The sequence below is a fragment of the Pieris napi genome, chromosome W (assembly GCF_905475465.1).
Source record: "Pieris napi chromosome W, ilPieNapi1.2, whole genome shotgun sequence".
Classification (NCBI taxonomy): Eukaryota; Metazoa; Arthropoda; class Insecta; order Lepidoptera; family Pieridae; genus Pieris; species Pieris napi.
The window spans coordinates 1,556,619-1,578,799 of NC_062258.1; the positions used below are offsets into that span (position 1 = coordinate 1,556,619).

Sequence of the window (22,181 nt, forward strand, 5' to 3'; positions counted from 1 at the left end):
TTCGATATAAACAACGGTACCTTAACGTCCGCGGCCTTAAACTTATCATTATTAACAGTCGAAGCACACCCTTTTTGACCTAATAGTTTATAACGCTTATTAGCCCGATTACCGCGCACAATTTGCCATTCCGTACCACTATGACCATCCTTCTCATGTTTAGAAAGCATGTTTGGAATTTCAGTAGACATACCACTTGAAGTCATCGCTGCACCTCGCAAATTAATTGCCACAGAAGGCACATCCGTCGCAGGCGCATGCAACGAGCTGTTTATATTTAGGTCAATACTATTCGGTGCAGGAGTAAGGTCGGTACACGCCGCGTCCTCCACTCGCCTCGATGTCTCGCTCACTCCCTCAGTGCCGCCTTCGTATCCGCCATCTCGCGTCGGATTAGAACCCGAAGTACAAACTGACGCCTCGACGCGCGACAATGTATCTAACGCCTGATTTTGCACTTGCGTAAAAGAGACAAAATCTTCATCCAAATCAGCTGGTGGCGGTGACGAATGACTCACCCTATCTGAGTGGTTGTCGAAATGAAACGTTGACATATTAGATGGTCCGTCATTAGCGCTATTTGGTAAAAATCCACCTCTTTTAACATTTATATTCCTGTACGAAAAAGGCGTATTTCTTAAGGGTCCGTCCCTCATTATTTCCACTTCTCGCTTAAGTAACTCGAACTTCTCAGTTGTTACAACCTTCTCCTCCAAAGAAGTAATCTTCATTTTTAAACTCAATATATCCTTCAAAAGTCGAGTTGCATCAACATGATCGAATGTGACTGGGGGTAGTTTGTGTAAGTCCTTAGCCACAAATATTGGGAATAGTTCCGCGTTAGTATTTTTCATGACACAGATAATATAATCCAATTCACGAGAAAAATTTTTCTTTCTTTCCTTTCGACGTAATGGTATCTTTCTTGCATTTGGTATGGAACTTAAGAGCAAGGATTTCGCGTTTACTATTTCATCATCAGAAAACGAAGAAGCACACAATTGATGGATACTATCCTCATCCATGAAATCCAACACATTTCGCAAGAACGCTAATACTTCATTGATCACGATATTACAATTCGCACACTTCACAATGTCAGAGGCCATTGTCCTCAGCTATATACTTGAGCGGCGACACGTCTGAACGTTGCGACGCACACGGCGAAAAAATGATAAACGACGTGTAATGCGAATCAAGGTTTATTGGTGACTGACGCACAGCACACTACAATGGTACATTTAGGTATCTCAATGTGTGCGCACGCACACACGCGCTTCACTCATACACTACAATTTGTAAGGTATGTTTTGTAAGTGTTGATACAGGGGATGGGACGAGAGTCTTAAGTCGAACGCTCTTTCGTTTAGAGTAGAACTAAAATAATATATTGATAACATTCGCGATAGCTTTCGGTAACGAATAAATAATAACATTCTTGGACCCGAGTCTACCCACTTTTGGATCTTGGGTACAATATTGTTGATATTATCTACCTACATAAATTGGGATATCTACATAAAAAGGGTATTGAAATATGAATTGTTATGAGTGTAACGATATAATAGTTGGTCTAAACCAATCATTAAAATGCACTGTTTGCCAACGACAGTATCACATTAGATGTGTTAGCAATGCACTGGCCAGTCCGGAGGGTACTAGCGAGAGTAATTCGTGGACATGTGCAATATGTAAGAACCACGATAACCTTGACAATTTAAATATGTCCTACCCAAGTCGTGCTTCTACTTTTAGTGTATTGACTAAATAAAGTGTTACTTGGTTGTCTCATGCGCCAACGTCACTTGTCAGACTGTCGTAATCCGACACCCGAACGGAGCGGTTGTGTGTAGGACGTTTGTACAAGTGTTGTGGTGTTGGTGAGCCGTAAAACACTCCAAGAAGCAGGACATTACATGTGGCGATGAGGAAAAAAAGGGAGTACACATAAGTAAAAAAAAAAAAAAAAGGGAAAGATACGGTGCACTAAACGAGTGACGTCATTCCCAGAGTACGTTGCCTATAATTTACTATGACCCGGTTGTTTTAATCATTAGCTATTGATAGCAGAAACAGTTGCATCTTGACTTCTGAACGAATGTAGATAATTTTATTGTTGACGGGAAATATGAACAGCACTTAGGTACTTATTGTTTTCATATTTCATAAATGTTTTGCTTTTTTTTTTTTTTATTTTTTTTTTTTATGTAATAGGAGGCAAACGGGCAGGAGGCTCACCTGATGTTAAGTGATACCGCCGACGCAAGTGAAGGCTCGCAAGTGCGTTGCCGGCCTTTCAAGAATTGGTACGCTCTTTTCTTGAAGGACCCTAAGTCGAATTGGTTCGGAAATACTTCTGTGGGCAGCTGGTTCCACATAGTGGTGGTGCGCGGCAAAAACTGCCTTAGAAAACGCTCTGTTGTGGAACGACGGACGTCGAGGTGATACGGATGGTATTTTGTATTTTGCCTTGACGTCCGATGATGAAACTCAGCTGCAGGTATTAGACCGAACAACTCCTCTGAACACTCTCCATGGTAAATGCGGTAGAAGATGCAGAGAGATCCCACATCTCTACGCAGCGCCAAGGGATCAAGCCGCTCGGAAAGTGACTGGTCGTCGACGATTCGAACCGCTCTTCGTTGAATACGGTCAAGTGGAAGGAGCTGGTACTGGGGAGCTCCCGCCCAGAGGTGAGAGCAGTACTCCATATGGGGCCGAATTTGCGCTTTATATAGTTGCAAGCAGTGGCCCGGAGTGAAGTACCGTCTCGCCTTGCTGAGCACACCAAGCTTTTTGGAGGCTAATTTAGCCTTTCCTTCCAGATGACCGCGAAACTGAACGTTATTCGATATGTCAACGCCCAGTATTCCGATGCTAGCTGAGGCTTTAAGGAGAGTGTCTTCAAAGAGGGGAGTAGCGACAAAGGGGGTTTTTTTAGCGGAAAACGCGCATACTTGTGTCTTCTTGGGGTTAAATTGGACTAGATTTAGTCTACCCCAGTCCGAGACTCCACGTAGAAGAGTTTCAACTTCAGACACAAGTTTGTTCCGGTACTCATCGACAACAGCCCGAGAAATACCTGCCCGGCCAGTGTATAAAGTATCCCCAGTGCTGTCGTCCGCATAGCAATGAATGTTGCTTAGCTGCAACATATCATTGATATGCAGAATAAACAGGGTCGGGGATAGGACACAGTCTTAGGGGACACCAGCATTCACAGGTTTCAGGTCGGAGCATGCTCCGTCGATGACGACTTTGATGCTCCGATCAGCGAGAAAGCTGGAAATCCAGTTGCATAATTTCTCAGGGAGCCCATAGGCTGGAAGCTTCGAGAGCAGTGCTCTGTGCCACACCCGATCGAAGGCTTTCGCTATGTCCAAACTTACCGCCAGCGCCTCCCCCTTGCACTCAATTGCCTCTGCCCACCTATGTGTAAGGTATACGAGGAGGTCACCAGCTGAGCGACCACGACGAAAGCCGTACTGAGAATCGCTAATCAGCTGGTGGCCCTCTAGATACCTCAGGAGCTGGCTGTTAATAATGGTTTCCATTATTTTGGAGAACAAGGAGGTTATAGCTATTGGGCGATAGTTGGACGGATCAGAGCGATCGCCTTTTTTAGGGATCGGATGTATCGAAGCGATCTTCCAGCACTTCGGAACAGTGCCGAGCGTGTAAAGGTACCGGAAAAGGCGCGTTAGGACCGGAGCCAACTCAGGAGCACAAGTACGCAGCACAATTGGAGGGATACCATCGGGCCCGCTCGACTTATGGATGTCCAAGGAAGACAAAGCTTTACGGATAGCACGTTGCCGGAATATAACTTCGGGCATCGTAGTATCACACCGCAATAATGTCGGTGGTTCCTTCCCTTGATCATCCAAAGTGGAGTTCGACGCAAAGAGACAGCCTAGAAGATCGGCCTTCTCTTTCGCGGTATGGGCCAGTGAGTCATCCTCCCTATGCAGTGGTGGAATTGAGGGCTGACAGAAATTCCCTTGGACAGCTTTGGCAAGTGACCAGAAGGCTCGAGTTCCCGAAGGGAGGTGGGCCAATTTCTCACCAAATCTGGCAATGTGCTCTGACTTTGCTTTAGCAATTTCTCGCTTGAAGGACCTGGAGGCGGAATTGTATGCTTTTTTACGTTCGCCGATAGTCACATCACAGGATGTCACCGCTTCTGCCCAGGCTTTAAAGCATTCACGCTTACGGCGCAAAGCCGCTTTGCAAGAACGCCTAAACCAAGGCTGCGACTTGCCACCGACCGGCACCGCAGAGAATGGAATAAAGAGTTCCATACCCTGCAGGACCACCTCGGCGACAGAGTCAGCGACGACATCTGGAGTACTCGACGAAAAGCAAATGGGCCCCCAAGGGTAGGACGCAAAAAAAGACCGCATCCCATCCCAATCTGCTGACTTATAGTGCCACACGCGGCGACAGCCCGTGAAGCTAGGCCGAAGAGGGCGCGTGAACGGCACAATGCTCCAGACCACACAATGATCTGATGAACCCAATGGAGGTTCAACAGAGACTTGGTAGTTCTCCGGATGTGAAGTCAGCAGAAGGTCCAACAAAGAGGGTTTATGACCATCCACATCTGGTATTCGCGTAATCGCAGGGACCATTTGCGTCAAGTCGTAAGCCAAAGCAAAGTCGTGAAAGGATCTTCCCGCATGATCGGTGGTTTCTGAGCCGAGCCAATCGGCATGGTGGGCGTTAAAATCGCCAAGTATCACGATTTCAGCGGAAGGAACCCTTTCGAGCAGGGAATCTGTAGCCATTTGGATGTGCTCAATGAGTCGGTCAGTTTCGGTATTTCCGCTATGGGACCTATACAGGCATGCGTAGAATCGCGGATGGTCATCGCAGTCTACGCGCAGCCAGAGGTTAGATAGGTCCCTTCCTTCAAGCGTCCCGAGGCGACGAGAACAGATATCCTCTCTGACGTACACGCAAACTCCCGCCCGCGGCACAAATGAATGTTCCAATTTGTACCCCGGGTAGGATAGGTAGGAAGTATCAGCCGGGGGGGATATCTGAGTCTCGGTAAGAAAGAGCAAGGCCGGCTTCGCAGTCTCTAGGTGATAGTGGACAGCGTTGATGTTGGAATTGAGCCCCCTAACATTTGTGAAGTCCACGGCGAGTGTAGACGGGGGTGCCTTTGTTAAATTGCTCCGTTTGCCCCGAGAACGATTAATGTTTTTACCGAGCGCAGAATTGCCCCCCCCAGAATACGAAGGGCAGCCTGTGCGTCCACCACCGGGCGCAGAGTGTCCCGGTGTTGGACGCCCAGAGGGGGATTCTCCACCGCGAGCGCGTGTGGTACCCCCCTGGGGTAGATTCTGTTTTTTTTTCTGCACCTTCATATTTCTTGTAGAGGGGGGGGGGAGGGGGAATGGGCTCCGGGAGTCTCTCTCACCGCACGAAACGCGAGTACAATAAGGCGAACTTATTGCATCACTTCACGCCGGTTTTCTGAGAGACAGTGGTACTGCCCCGGTCGTGCCTGCCCATTAGGCTGAAGCCCAAAGGCAACAGCATGGCACTCCCACTAGGATGCTTGTATTACAATATTTAATATTGTCGTACCTACATTTAAACAGTAAGCAACAAACCTCTGCAATTACTGGGCTAAGGATATAAACAAATAATTACCTATAGGTTCAGCTAAGCTAAACATTGAATGTACGATTGTTTTGTAGCACCTGCCTACATAGTGATAGAAATATATTGTACTGGTAGACCGGCCAAGCGTTGCTGTGGCTAAGGTTTTTGTTATATTACAAAGTAGAAAACTATTCAAGGGAAACGGTAGGAGAAAACCAGTAAATTGTAGAAACGTTGAAAGAATTATATAAAACGTTGGTAATTTTAACACAGCGCCATCTGTTAGAATGGTGACTATTAAATAAGAAACAAATATTTTGCAATAAAATAATATTGCGGGTATAAATTGAGATGTATCCTATCTTTTAAGTTAGATCAAACTGCACGCGGTGTGCAAATTTGATTGATATCGGTTCGGTAGTTTAGGAGACCATAGCAGACAAACAATGTGACCAGTAATTTATATATACTAAGATTATGCTTGTGTTTAGTGATGTTTCTATTTGTCTACAAAAAATAATAATAATAATAATAGCAAGGTTTATTTACAACCGTTGACCGTTAAATCGGTAGGTACCTGTCTACCTAACTAACGCAGATTTAACAAAGACCCTAAATTAGATCTGGTTCACTAAATTAATTAAAACTATGTGGTTGTGATTAACACTGTAAAACAAAAGGGAGCATCTACTCAAAGTAGTTGGAACCCAACTGATCATTAAATTGATACCTGTAAATAAAAATAAAAGCAGACTAAAAGTCTGATCATTAAATTGATACCAGTAAATAAAAATAAAAGCAGACTAAAAGCCTGATCATTAAATTGATGCCAGTAAATAAAAATAAAAGCAGACTAAAAGTCTGATCAGTAAATTGATACCAGTAAATAAAAATAAAAGCAGACTAAAAGTCTGATCATTAAATTGATACCAGTAAATAAAAATAAAAGCAGACTAAAAGCCTGATCATTAAATTGATGCCAGTAAATAAAAATAAAAGCAGACTAAAAGTCTGATCATTAAATTGATACCAGTAAATAAAAATAAAAGCAGATTAATAGTCTGATCATTAAATTGATACCAGTAAATAAAAACAAAAGCAGATTAAAGGTCTGATCATTAAATTGATACCAGTAAATAAAAACAAAAGCAGATTAAAAGTCTGATCATTAAATTGATACCAGTAAATAAAAATAAAAGCAGATTAAAAGTCTGATCATTAAATTGATACCAGTAAATAAAAACAAAAGTAGATTAAAAGTCTGATCATGTAATTGATACCAGTAAATAAAAACAAAAGCAGATTAAAAGTCTGATCATTAAATTGTTACCAGTAAATAAAAACAAAAGCAGATTAAAATTCTGCTCATTTAATTGTTACCAGTAAATAAAAACAAAAGCAGATTAAAATTCTGATCATTAAATTGATATCAATAAATAAAATAAAAGCTTTACAATAAAATTATTATTGTACGTTAGTGGGTACTAACTTAGCAGATTAAAAATCTGATAATTCAATTTATACGTTTGTTGGTATGAACAGCTTAAGTAGATTTATGCGGATAAAAATATAATCCGATCATTAAATTCATACAAGATCATCTAAGATAAAATCTACAAACTTAGCAGATTCAAAATCTGATAATTAAATTTATACGTTTGTTGGTATGGACGGCTTAAGTAGCTTTATGCGGATAAAAATATAATCCGATCATTAAATTGATACGAGATGGAAGCATCTGACATCAAATCTAACTGCAGATAGATTTACATAACGGTAAATCTACCTCAATGGGTGTACGATGGGAGCGATGGAAACGAGCACTATTCATTTACCTCGAAGCGTCTAGCATTGACGAAGACATAAAGAAAAGGGCCTCTTTTCTACATTTCGGCGGCCTAGACTTACAGGAAGTGTTTTACAATATTCCTGGAGCTAATGTCGAACCAACTGAAGGCAAAGACGTGTTTGAAGTAGCAATATCTAAATTTGATGCCTACTTTGCACCAAAACAGAACAAAGTATACGAGAGACATATATTCAGGCTCCTTAAACAAGAACCTGACGAAAAAATTGAAATTTGTGGTGAGACTGGGAAAACAAGCTGATAAATGTCAGTTTGCCGACAGAGATGAAAACATTATCGACCAAATAACAAAAAAAAGGTTTTCACCCGAACTGAGAAAAACGATATCACAGATTGGGGATGAAATTACATTAGAGCAAGTAATCACCGAAGCAAATACTCTTGAAGTTGTTAATAAACAATTAGACGAGTTTAAAAACCCACTGAAATCAAATGAGAATCAAGAAGTAAACAGGATGGATAGTAAATTTAAAAGGAATTTTGATAAATTAAAGAATTTTGTACATGGATTCGGTAGATGTGGTAAACCTAGACATGCTGGAAATTAAGCAAAATGCCCAGCAAGGAATAAAGAATGCCTAAAGTGTGGTCTTATGGGGCATTTCAGACAATACTGCCGAACGAAACAGATTATAATAATATACAAAAGAAAGGTCGTTTCGACAGGAAGAAGAACTTAAACATAGGGATATTATAGAGCCGATAGTGGGTGTCCCCTGTAGTGCCGGTGCTGAAAGAAAATGGAGCCATTGTACGAGAAAATTACCCATTGCCGACGATGAACAAGTTGCTACCTAAAATGAAAAATGCAAAAGTCTTTACAAAATTGGACATTAACCCTTAATTTGGCAGAGATCCGAGTTGTTTTATTTTATGAAATAAGATGTATATCTGAAATCCTAGGGTTAAATACAACTTAGGAAAAATAGACAAAAAAATATTTTCCTTTCAGATTTTCAGGAAATCAACGTTCATCACAGTGAACACTGCGAAATATGTTGAGGATAACAAGTAATTTGTAATGTTCACTGTGGTAAACGTTGTCAAATTAGTGTCATATAAACAGGTAAATTAAAAACATTATACATATCATTAAATCAACTTATTTATTATGAAAATGTAAAAAACAATTGCGAGAATTTTTTCCCGTAACAAAACAAAGTCTCACATTGCATTTTATACAATATACAGTTGTGTTTTTCTGGAAAAACTTGCATCGCCCCATGTCTTATTTTGTGCTGGGAAAATGTCCTGTATTATCAAATCTGATGGGGCTTGTAGGCCTGGCTGATCTTGGGTTTATAATTTTACATTCTTGTATATTTTCACGAGGTATAGATCTATTTTTCTTTGTTAAACTTAAGTAAATTTCATATCGGAAAACTTTCAATGACTTAGATTTTCGTTGACTACCCTGACAGTTACGTTTATACATCTAGAATTTGGCTAAATATTCCTTTGAATGGAATATTATATAGTGATATCAGCATATCAGCCAGGTCTACACCCCCCATATATTTATTATACTCGCGAACTATTTGCGGACAATCCACTTCTATTTTTTGTTTCTGTTCATTGCAATAGCTTTTTATTTTTTGTACTGGTTCAGATCCAATAAAGGAGCTTATAAGAGTAACAGGTTTATTATCATTCCAGCGTACTATAACTAATTTGTTTGCATCACAGGCAACTTGTGAAAACGCTCCCCTCTGTTTTTTCTTCATCACCTTTTCATCCGGTAGCAACTTTTCAGCTCCTCTAATCCGGTTGCTTCGTATTTTACCAAGACCAGACACCGTAGTTTTCTTTCAGTAGGTAAAAAAAGCTCTGGCGATGAGAAAAAAATAAAGAAAAACCAAAAGAAGCCCACCACACAAAACACATTATTTGTAAATAAAAGTTATCCCTAATTTGGCAATGTTCATCACAATAAACATATCAAATTGACAGTACTTATTCGAGTATTTGGCAGTGTTCACTGTGATGAACAACCAAGTTTGCCTCCAAATAAAAGTTACCAAAAACACAAAACACTACGTAAAACCCATTCCAAACCAAAGCATAAGTATTGTTTAGCAAATATAAACCATAAAAAGTTAGTTTAGTCAAATATAACATAATTTAAAAAAATATTTACCTTGCGAAGAATCGAGTGCCCGCGTCTCGCTGACATCTTGTCTCAATAATGACAGATTAACGATGATGCCATTTTTAGAATTATTTTTTGTACCGATAAATACAAATTAAACTTGCTATAACTAAAATAAAAACCGAAAAATAGTAGAAAATAGTCGCTCAATATTTATTTTTCATGAGTGTTTATCACAGTGAACATAATCAAATTAAGGGTTAAAGACGCATTTCACCAACTTGAAATAGATCCTGCTTCAAGAAACAACCACCTTTATAACCAGTAAAGGCTTATTAAGCTACAAGAGACTCATGTTTGGCATATCATGTAACCGAAAACTGGGGTCCAGAACAAAAGGGGTATTTTAAGTCGTTGAAGGAAATCATGACAAATATTCCTAGCTTAGGGTATTATAATGTTAGCGATCGTACGATTGTCATAGCAGATGCTAGTCCTGTGGATTTAGGTGGAGTTTTAGTTCAAACTAATTCCAAAGGTGAGCCCAGGATTATTGCATATGGCCACAAAACTCTGACTGACTGTGAACGCCGCTATTGCCAGACAGAAAAAGAAGCGTTAATTCTCGTGTGGGCGGTGGAAAATTTACACATATTCCTTTATTGTAAAAGATTTGAACTTATAAGAGATCACAAGCCGTTGGAGGTAATATTTGGTCCTAAATCTTAACCATGTGCAGGGATAGAGAGATGGGTTATGCGCCTACAATCGTACGACTATAAAATAGTTTACCAACCAGGGAAAACCAATATCGCCGACTCATTGTCGAGACAACGATAAGTAAAAATGCGGAGAAATCCCTGATAAAATTGGAAGACAATCACATTTGTCATATTGTAGAGTTTGCCCGACTTCGTGCTGTTTCTATTAAAGAAATAATAGATAGCACAATGGACGATAGGAAAATATTAAACGTAAAAGAGGGTTTATATCGGAACATATGGAACGACGACGTGAAGTTGTATAAAATCTTTCAAAATGAACTTTGTTTTCATGAGGGTATATTATTGAGAGGAATGAGAATTGTGATTCCCTCGGCACTCCGTAAAAGAGTTTTGGATGCAGCTCACGAGGGACATCCCGGTATCGTGTCAATGAAGGCGAGACTTCGTACGAAAGTCTGGTGGCCTAGATGCGACAGAGGATGATAAAATTGTTAAAGCCTGTAAAGGATGTACTCTGGTATCTGCACCATGTCCACCAAACCCTATAAAACGGCGTGAGTTTCCAGAAGTGCTTTGGATTGATATCGCAATTCATTACAAGTGGTGACCAAATATTATAAAGAAGTAAAGATTTGTCGCAAAATTACCTCTACTGAAATTGTAGCCAAACTTAAAGGAATATTCAGTCGATTAGGAAATCAATAACTGCAGATAATAGAAGACAGTTACTCAGCGAAGAGTTTAAATCATTTCTAACAGAAATAAACAATATTCTTTTCAATACAGTACCATATTGGCTGCGACAAAGCGGAGAGGTCGAAAGACAAAACTGTGTCATCCTTAAACGTCTTAAAATAAGTATAGCTGAAAATAAAGACTGGAAGGAAAGTTTACTGGAATATTTAACCATGTACAACACATTCTGTTACTGGAAGAACCTCATCAGAACTTTTCTTCAAAAGGAAGTTTAGAGATAAATTACCTATGGTAAACGATACAATAAAGAGGACAGCACAAGACACTGAGGTTAAGGTCTAATGATAGAGAAAAAAAAGAAGAAAACAAATAGGAAAAGGAATCGGATACGATAAACGGAAGGCTGGATAGTGTGATTTAATACCAGCAGACATAGTGTATATAAAATATGAATAAAGGAAATAAATAAAAATAAAAATAAAATAAATAAATCTAGAAACACACACGGTGGAAATCACGAAAGGAGGAGATATCACGGTAAGAAACGATGAAACCGGTCAAACTCGAAGAAGGGACGTTGTACATTTGAAAAGAGTTCAAGGGGAATGGAATGTCTGAAAAGCAATGAAGTTAACGACGAGGAAATCAATGTTGAAACTTAACCCTAGTGTAGCTGCATAAAACTTTAATTTCATTAATTATGTTTGATTCATGTAAAATCCATCACATTACATCCAAGTTACATTAATGAGTAATCAGAGAGATATAATCAATAAAAACAAATAAAACAAAAAAGGGATGTAGTGTATTGACTAAATAAAGTGTTACTTGGTTGTCTCATGCGCCTACGTCACTTGTCAGACTGTCAGTCGTAATCCGACACCCGAACGGAGCGGTTGTGTGTAGGACGTTTGTACAAGTGTTGTGGTGTTGGTGAGCCGTAAAACACTCCAAGAAGCAGGACATTACACTACTGATAACATAGTTTTTAACCAGCGACGTCATCGAGAACTACTGACTTTGCCATCTCTTTCGGGTTCCGAATTGCGAGTAATGATTGAGGAAATTGTCTCTGGAGAAATTAAACGTGCAGTCTTCGCTCTAACTGATAATATTTCGAGGCTTCTAAACAACTCATTTGAAGTATTAAATAATCGATTAAAGATCAAAGAAGATAAACTATTTGTACCTGGAACTGCCAGCCAGCCGATATTAACTGATTCACATAGAAATAAGCAAACCTAGGCAAGTACTACACTACATCCAATTCCAACCAAGAAAAATCGGAAGCAAAAACGCAAAAATGCGTTAACGGCTCCAAATACTCATACCTCTCCCATTGATGAAGTGAAGGAGTTGCCCAAGCCAGCAGCTCTTAAGAGACATATAGAATCACCTAATATCACAGAGAGATCAACGAATTCCTGTAATCATTTAAACTGCACGGAGGTAAAATTGCCGGTCAATCGTCGACGGTTGAGCACTCGTTATCTTGTGCGAGGCACTGCACGGCCGGGGTCAACAACTCTCGAGGCTTCAGAGAAAATGAGTTATTACCATTTGTTTTATTTAAAATATGGGACAAACGTTGAACAGGTTCGTGAGCACCTTGAAAACATCTGTACGACCAAAGATATCTCTGTAGAAGCTCTTAACGCCCGCGGAAATTACGCATCATTTAAAATTGGAGTTCCTGCCAAGTGTGGCAACCTAGTCATGGCGGAAGAGAGCTGGGCGGATAATATATGCGTCAAGCCTTGGAAAACTAATTTTCGTGGCAAACCAAAAGAAAAATAGGACTCCCTTAATAAACACACTATATAATAAGAATGAAAAATCAAGTCTGGTTGCCTATTATCAGAACGTGAGAGGCCTTGAAACGAAATTACTAACATTCAGAACGAACCTAATAACGCTTATCGGTGTTCAATTGGTCGCTATAACAGAAACAAATCTGGATGGATCTGTATGTGACGCCGAAGTCATTGATAGCGACTGGTCTGTTATTCGCAGAGACCGTGGGCGTCGTGGAGGAGGTGTTATGCTTTTGTCAAAATCACCCTTACATTTGACGCGTTTACCTGAATATGAAAGCAGCGATGTTGAAGATATTTGGGCTAGGTTTAATTTTATGGGCCAGTACGTATACGTTTGTGTTGTCTATTTACCACCTTCAACTTCTGAAAAATTGTATATAAACTGGTTTGATCATGTAAGTAATATTGTAAAGGTAGTTAGTAATAGCAATAAGATTTTAATATTAGGAGATTTCAATTTTTATAGCTGTAGTGAAAGTTGTATAATGAATTTTAACTGTTTCCTTGCTGAAATAGGCTTAACTCAGTTCAATAAAATATTGAATAAGAACGGCAGGGTATTAGATGCAGTCCTTACCGGTGAAGAGTCGAGTTACAGCAGTGTGAATGTGGTAGCGGTAGATTCAGGTGATGAGTTATCCCGAATTGACGCTCATCATCCACCCTTAAAAGTAACTCTTAAATACAAATTTTACCAGCCTGCGCAAACCCGTGAACCATCGAATATTACTAACGTAAATGAATGGAACTTTGATAAAGGAAATTTTTTGTCATTATTTTATATTCTAGAGGACGTAGACTGGAGAGAATTACTTGCTATTGATGATGTCGATGAAGCGGTGGAACATTTTAATAGCATTCTATATAGCTCTTTTGATCAATGTTTTCCTAGAAAATTTCGAAAGTTAACTAAACAAAGGGTCTACCCTGTATATTTTAATAATGAAATCATCGCTAAATTAAGAACTAAAGCGCAGCTCCATTGGCAGTGGAAATTTCTTAATGATAATAACGCGTGTTTAGAATTTAAACGTCTTAGGTCAATCATTAAGAACGACATTCGCAAAGCTAACATTAACTATTTACATACCATCTCATTAAATTTGGTTAATAAACCTACGCAATTTTGGCAATATATTCGTTCTCTTAGAAACCCAAAAGCTAAAGAGAACAATATATCTCGCAGCCTTATCCAACAATTTCTGGTATTAGCCAGGGTTCAAACCTGGGACCGTTGCTATTTTTAATAATGATTAACGACCTTCCAAGCGTTATCAAATATTCCAAAATACTATTATTTGCTGACGACGTTAAGGTCTTTAAAATAGTTGAGACTGACAATGATCGTCTGTGTATGCAACTTGATTTGGATGAACTGCTGCATTGGAGTGAATTAAATAAACTCCAATTCAACTATGACAAATGTGAAGTGATGACCTTTAGTGCCTCTCCGAATAAAATACTCTGCGACTATAGCATAGGATCGAAAGTTATTAGGCGCGTAGACAGAGTCCGCGACTTGGGTGTCCTGTTTGTACCCGATCTTTCATTTGCGGAGCATATTCGGACGATTACGGATGCTGCTTTTAGGAGATTAGGGTTTGTCCTGCGAAATTCGGTTGGTCTGACGGACACTGCCACTAGGGTGCTATATTCTTCATTAGTAAGGCCAATTCTCGAAACCAGCTGCGTCATATGGTCCTCTTATGAAAGGTATTATGGGGATATGATTAAACGAGTGCAAAAAAAGTTCCTGAGAAATCTGTATAAAAGAAGATACAATTTCTTTCCTTACCTCTACCCTACTAAGTTCTTGATGGGGGTGTTAGGGTATAATTCATTAGAGCTTTGTAGGGATTTTTCGGTGGTCAGGTATGGTTTGAGTGTAATTAAGAATGAAACGGAAAGCGCATACTTGCTGGGAGAGATCATGAGGCTATACGTTCCGGACAAATATTGCCGCTGCCGGAAACATAACCTTTTCGCTGTGCGTTCGGCTCGCACTGTCCAGCGACAACAAGCGCCCATTCCCCGGTTACTCTCACTGCTTAATGTGTTTCTCGACTCTTCACCGGAGAGCGACCTGTTTGGGAAGCTTATGGGGGTGGTATACTGTGCTTTCAGAGTGTACCTGGAGGGGATAAGAGGGTAATGCTACCCTGTACTGTAAATTTTGTAAATCTTAATTGTATTTTATTGTTTTTAGTCTAAGTTTGGCCATTGAGCTGTTAATAAATAAATAAATAAATAAATCTCGAAGACTCTTGTGCTCACCCTAATGCTTTAAACATCTTTTTACTAAATTTTGACGACCTGAGGCTTTATTAACTGTTGAAGTTGTTTAGGTGTATGAGACATGTTCGTTGTTCATGCTGTCTGTAACATAGAATGTTCAATAAAAATGTCTTGAATAGTCGTTTGATTCCTCTCCCCCCCAAGAGTCCCAAATGAAACACGAGTACATCTGAATAATTTATATTTATTACTTTCAGTACAATAATAAATTGGACAACAGTTTTGACACCTCTTTGTAGGAGGCTTAAAGGTGTAAAAGCTGTTTATTTACTTAAGACTAATAATCGAATTCATACCGACGCTAAAAACGAAGATTTTTTTGGCACGGAACGCACTTACTATGCGCTGAAATAAAATTGGGAACTTATTGTGTGCGCGTTTAGCACCTCGTCTGAAACCGATAAAAACGTTCGAAATATTAAAACGTAAATTCCGTCATCTCTTTCCTGGCATCTGGTATCACAGCACTCGACGTTTTCCCTCTTACACTCTACGATAACAAAACGATTAAAATCTCCACATAAAACTAATAGAAACATGATAATATAAAACTCTAGGTAAGTAAACGACCGTTTCTCACTTCGACATAGTGAGATTGGAAATTCTAAATAATTGATTTCTCGTCACAAACAAGAGGGGCGGATCGATTCGAAGTTTTTCGTATTTATATAGCAAAGTTATCATAGTTTACCGTCCGAAACAATCGATCGCTCGTCGAGCGTCAGACGATGGTAGTTCTATAAATTATCTAATAATAAATATCTCTTACCATGAAAATATATTAACCTTTCTATGTACAACGTTTAGGAAATCCTATAAGCGTGAGTCACAGATTGAGCTAAACCTATAGAAGCCTTTGAAGCAACGAGGTAGCCAAGTAATTAATGAAATAAATAGTAAATCCGTTTTATCGACATCCGTCCTAAAATCTATCTATCTTATTATAATCACCCTGTGGAATGTCACACCTTCGCATCAGAAATCAATCCTCATTTGAACTTGCACGTAAATCTTATTTACTAAACAAATAATTGTGATATGAAAGTTAACGTTCGCAAGATGCTTGCAAATCTTACACAGGATCATTATTTTAAAAAAATCAAGCAAAATCATATACAAATAAAATATTTACATGAATTTTACACAGGTTGACAAAAATGTCTCAATTAAAACTAATTATTTACAATTGATATTTTATTGTCACCATATTATCGTGGTGAATTATTACTAAGACTTCTTCCACGCGACGCCACTTTAGTCGTATTTGAACTAAAGATGCCGATTATTTCACTTAATACGTAATTAATATAAAATAATTATATTTAAAGCGTTTAAGATTCAGTTGGGGATGAGTTTTTAACAGTTTTATTTCTGAATATGTAGAACCGGTAATAAATTTTGTCATAGATGAAGTATTATTATATTGACTTGGAGAAATTTGAGTAGCGCCGAGTGAAAAAGCATCAACAATGTAAAATAATCACCGATGTGTCGTACATTGTAAGACCGGGATGTACAAAAAGGAAGAAATAATCGCAGATCCCCATCAATTTCTGTTCACCAGATTAAAAAAGGTAAAATTCTAACAATACGGCTCGTCGCTCGCTCCCCGTGAGCCAGGGAGAGTCGAATGAGAAGCGCCTTGTACAAAAATAACACCAATTATTTCACCATACCTTACAACAGAGATACTCTAATACACTTAGGGACTTGCGATATCGCACTTACAAAACTCACCCTCGACAAGGTCCGCCTTGTGCGTTAATTCTTAAGCTTCGCTGGCGGATATCGCAGTCTGAAGTAGGCTTAACGACACATATTATGCCTAAACACGTCTTCTACGAAACGGACTACAACGTGAGATCATCGTTTCAGTTAGATAATTCTAAGTAGGTACATAAAATACTCCATTTTCATAGGCTAAACTGTACTGTGGGACGTCGGACTTGGTTAATTGATACGAACTTTTGACACAGATATTTAACGATATACCTAGGTATTTAGTAACAAGGAATTCAAATATACGTAGATTTATTTTCCAGTCAATCTTTGACGTATTTCACAGCAGTACTGCCTAGTTCTACACGTACTACGATGTATCCAGTCAGGAACTTTACTGTTTTGGAATTCTAAAGGTGTTCAGCGCTAGTTTTGCAGGAGATGACTTCGAGACGGCAACACCTTTAACCTAATAAAATTACTAATAGTTGCTCTGTAGACAATTATTTTCGACAATCTCCCGCAAAACACTAAGACTCGTTAACACCTCTTTAACTACAGTATCAAGCGATTGAAGTGCTAATGTAATGTGTGTAAGGTGACGGGTTCAAAGTCGTTGTGTGTGGGCGGCCTGACTAGCAAGTCTTCCTGGGAAGAAGGCGGCGCCAAGAGGCTAGTCCCTTCCTGGATGTACACGTTTTTTACGCGATTCTACAACAAAATTTAATTAAGTTTATTTTGAAGATTAATTCCCATCCGTGCCTATAAGAGACAAGGTTAATTAGAAGTCAAAGCTTTACCTCCTGTTTATCGTATTTGAGGATTTCGTGGAGGCGGTAACTCTTTTTTCCTTGTGAATTCGGTTCATAATTCGGATTGTGAAAAGTGATGTAGTAGCTCGGTTCTCGGTGGGTTTCTTTCAATTCGCCGTCACGGTCCTTGAGCACTCGGACTGTAATGCAAAACATAAAATAAAACACCTAATCGTATAGTCGGTATTGCTTCCTTTCAGAAACTTTTTTAACATACTTTATGGACTTACTAGAATATTAGACTGTAAATATCATCTCGGTGAGAGAGAATACTCACGACAAACAAAGCCAATAGCCATAGCTCCGATGATGATGATGATGACCACAACAGAGGCCCCGATGAAGATTGCTCCGGTGTGAGATTGTGATTCTGGAGTGGGAGTAGCAAACTCAAACTCAAACTCAAAATATCTTTATTCAAGTGGGTAACCAAGTACACTTTTGAATCGTCAAGTTAAATTAATCGTAAATTTACATTTACTACCAGTTCGCAAGTCAAGGGCGTAGAGCGGGTAAGAAGAACTGGCAAGAAACTTTCCGCCACTCTTTTTAATCGTCAAGTATTGTCATACAAATTGTTTGAACTGGAGCAAATCAATCCCAAGGATAAGGATCATTTAAGTAGTCCTCAAATTTATAAAAAGCTTTGTTGATTAATTTTCGTTTAACGAGGGCTTTGAATTTATTTAGTGACTAGCTGTTACCCGCGACTTCGTCTGCGTAGAACTACTACTTCGTGTAAATTTGTTTGGACTGAATAGGCTCTGAAACTATAATGAAACGATTCTAATGAAGCCGGCACATTGAATTATTGAGATTAACATAGGTAGACTTTTCCTGACCCTGATCCCTGACTTAACTTAGTTTAATACGTTTTTGTATACGACATTTTTTGTTTTTCCTTCTTTGGTCAAAACATGTAGGTTTTGTGGACTCGATACTCGTGAGCACGCCACATACAGTTGCCCATGGGAGAAACAGTTTTTTTCTAAATGAACACCAGCTACTTTGAGTGTCTGTCCTTGAGCTTTGTTTATCGTCATAGCGAATGCTGCTTTCAGGGGAAATTGTACTCTTTTGAATTGGAATGGCAAATCGGTAGGGATTATTGGAATACGGGGAATTAACACTTCTTCTCCCTTTGCTGTTCCTGTCATAATTATTGCTCTCACAATATTGCGTCCCAGGTGTGTAATTTGTAGACGTGTGCCATTACACATTCTTGGTGCGTCAAGATTTCGCATCAACAGGACCGGGACACCTACTTTTAGCCTCAACTTATGGGAAGGCACCCCCGATAATTCTAAGGAGTTAAGAAATTCTACAGGGAACGATGTCACTTGCTCAGTGTCCATGACATTGTCTACGGACAGATACTCAACAAAATCACCTTCCACATCTGACATGATTTGTTCGTTGATCTGCCCCACTACTTCGTTTGTCGGTGCTAAAATTGCCCTTTCGCACAGCCATTGTCTGTTCTTCATATTGGTTGCAAGATCGGGATAGACGTTGTTCTTTAAGTCATCCATGTTACAGACAACATTACAAAATTCACGATTCAATGTAATCATTCCGTCACTATTTGTTTCCATACGGTCTTCTCCGATTTTCAGAAGAGCATCCGCATATTGCACCAATTGTGTATCACTGTGCAGTTGTACTCGCATATTTGTAGTCAGACAAAAATTTTTTACATGCACCCATAATGGAGACGCTTTTAAACATGCATTTATTTCATCTGCCGGCGTGCCTCTAGTAATTACCGGCAGAGTCTGTCTAAAATCGCCAGCTAAAAGTACCACCATACCACCCATGATACTTTGGTTACTCTTAATATCTTTTATGGTCCGATCTAGTGCTTCTATCGCTCTTTTGTGGGACATGGTACATTCATCCCAAACCAACAGCTTACATTGCTGTAACATTCGTCCACGGTCACTATTTTTAGTAATGTTACAAACTGGCATTTCCTCATGAGCTAAGTTCAATGGCAGTTTAAGTACTGAATGTGCCGTTCGGCCACCATTAAGTAACGTAGCTGCTATTCCAGAAGAAGCTACAGCAACAGCAACTCCTTTATCTTTACGAATTTGGGCTAAAAGTAAATTTAAAAGAAATGTTTTACCCGTGCCTCCTGGCGCATCCAAAAAGAATAAACCACCTTCGCCACTTTCGATTTTTTGCACAACATTCTCAAAAACTAATCTTTGTTCTGGATTTAGACGCGGAACAGACTCAGTTATTTGTTGTTGTAAAGAAGCAGCATCGTAACTCAATTCTCTTATTATATCACTGCAAACTTCCCCAGTTCTTTGCGGCCTGCTCAACCCAAAATCTGACAAATCTTTCCCAGTTATAGTTATGACTTGGTCTTCTATCTTTGTTAGGGCTTCATTAAAAATGAAATCATTGTATGTAACGTTTGACGTTAAAAATTATGATGTTGTACTCTGTGTAAAATATCGTCGGCCATTTGAATTTTGTACCTTTCCCACAGTTGTTGAGGGTTTGAAAGCCCACATGTCGCTATTAGTATAGCAAAAAGCATTCTCACCTTGGCCGCTGATCTACATTGTGCAGCCTCTTCCAGTGTTATATTCCAATGATTGTCATCCTCCAATAATCCTCTTGCCTCACATGCCTCTCGAAATGTTGAAAATTCTTGATTGTTGTATTTTTTGAGATCATTGAAAGAGGTTGGCCCACGCACATGGTGTAGAAGCATCCTTAAACAAAAACATTCCATGTTAGTAACATGGACTGTGTAAACCCGTCCTAAGGCATCTCCAGATTTGACACCAGGCCAGTTCTGAACCGAAGTTCCTTGAATTCGGCGTTTCCAAGTTTTTCTGGTTGCGTCCCATGTGTAATATCTCGGTACCTCAGCATACATAAGAGTTCTTGCAAACTCATCTCTTATGCAAAGTTCAAAAAAAGCTGTAAGGGTGGTTTTTGGTCGAGTAGATAGTCGCTCGTGGAAATTATCTTCTGTAAAATAAACTCGTTCACCGTTCTCTAAGTGTACACTTAGATGTGTAACGGTGGGGTCACTGCCTTTGTTAATATATTTGCAGATATATTTGATAGCGCGCACTGAACTGCAAGCCTCAACATTTATATGGGCGTTAAATATTTTTAATAGAATAGCGGAATAAGGGACCACCCAACTATTATCAATAGTGACGTAACTCACATTTCGTAGTTTCACAGATGCCGTTCGACCTCCGTCTGCTGGTGCTCTTCTACGATAGAGTGGGTATCCGTTTTCACTGTGGACAGTGTCTTTGTGTAATTTGCGAGGAAATTTCTTTGTGCATTTTCCATCTTTCATGCAAGGGCACTGAGGATTTTCAGGTCCACATGGACCATGAATCATGTTTTTAACTATAATATCATGAAGTGTCTTGTCAGTGCTTGGATCGGGTATTTCTGCGCTGATAATATTATCAATTTGATCGGGTCTCAACTTGTCTTTTAACCACAATAATATGTGGACATGTGGTAGGCCACGCTTCTGCCACTCTATGGAATACATAAAGCAGATCACTTCTCCAAATATTCTGCCTTTGGAAATAACAGACATAAGTTTTTTAACTTTCAACCTAAAAACTCTTGCGACTACATCATGCCTATCAATCGCGCTTTGACCCGGCATTAATTCATTTACTATTTCCGGCCATGCTGGGTTGCAAGTAAACGTAACGAATAAGTCAGGGCGACCATATGTACGTACATAAGCAAACGCATCCTGAGTATATTCGTGTAAGTACCTCGGACTATTTACAAATGAAGACGGTAAAATTATCATTCTACCAATATCATTTGGATTTAGATTAGCGTCATTCGCTACTGCGTCTTGAAGGTGGATATAATTTTCTGCTCTTAATTTAGTTTGATTTAATGTTATGTATCGTAATCGTTCACTTTCTACCTTAACGTACATATCAACATAAAACTGATTGGCCAGTTGCCTGCATCGTGATATAATATTAAAATCATTTTCTCTAATCATGATATGAAAGGCATAAAAGTCCATACATGATACCTTTTTGTTAGGCAAGGGCAGGCCAGTTACAGGATCGACTTGTGGAATTTGAAAGTGATACCCTTCTTGCCCTTTGCTAAATATTAGCGGATATTGTAACGCATCGTAAAATTTATGTGTATCCGGCACCCTAGTTAGTGTGTTATCACGGGCATGTAAAACTATATCACGGGAAGCAAACTGTTCACCACAAACCATGGCTGCGACTTCATTTATTAAAGGTGCATTATATCGTCTTTCGTGTTCCCCACTTGGTGTACGATCTGGGTGAATCACCAACTTATAATCATCTCCCGGCATTCTTTCTAAGGCTGTTGTGAAAGTGTTTATTAGGCGGTTATGTTCATGCAACATTCTCTGAATCTTTAAGACAATATCCTTTTCTACTAATTGAATGTTTTGACACCTGCGGTCAACCTCGTCGTTTTCATTTCCCATAAAATAAATCTGTAAAAATTTTGGTTGCTCATTATTTGTAGGAAGCAAAGAACCAATCCTAT

At 39.2% G+C, this 22,181-nt stretch overlaps 1 protein-coding gene across 1 annotated transcript in view; it reads right to left on the reverse strand.

The window, feature by feature from the left end:
- Nucleotides 1–15,323: 15,323 nt before the first annotated feature.
- LOC125062072 (low-density lipoprotein receptor-related protein 4-like) overlaps nucleotides 15,324–22,181 on the reverse strand; it is an 84,639-nt gene continuing 77,781 nt past the window's right edge. The window contains exons 33-35 of the mRNA XM_047667671.1: nucleotides 17,911–18,003; nucleotides 17,622–17,773; nucleotides 15,324–17,532 (exon numbers count right to left, since the gene is read on the reverse strand). Coding sequence (XP_047523627.1) covers nucleotides 17,401–17,532; nucleotides 17,622–17,773; nucleotides 17,911–18,003 — 377 coding nt within the window. The 3' untranslated portion in view covers nucleotides 15,324–17,400. The remainder of the gene's footprint in view (nucleotides 17,533–17,621; nucleotides 17,774–17,910; nucleotides 18,004–22,181) is intronic.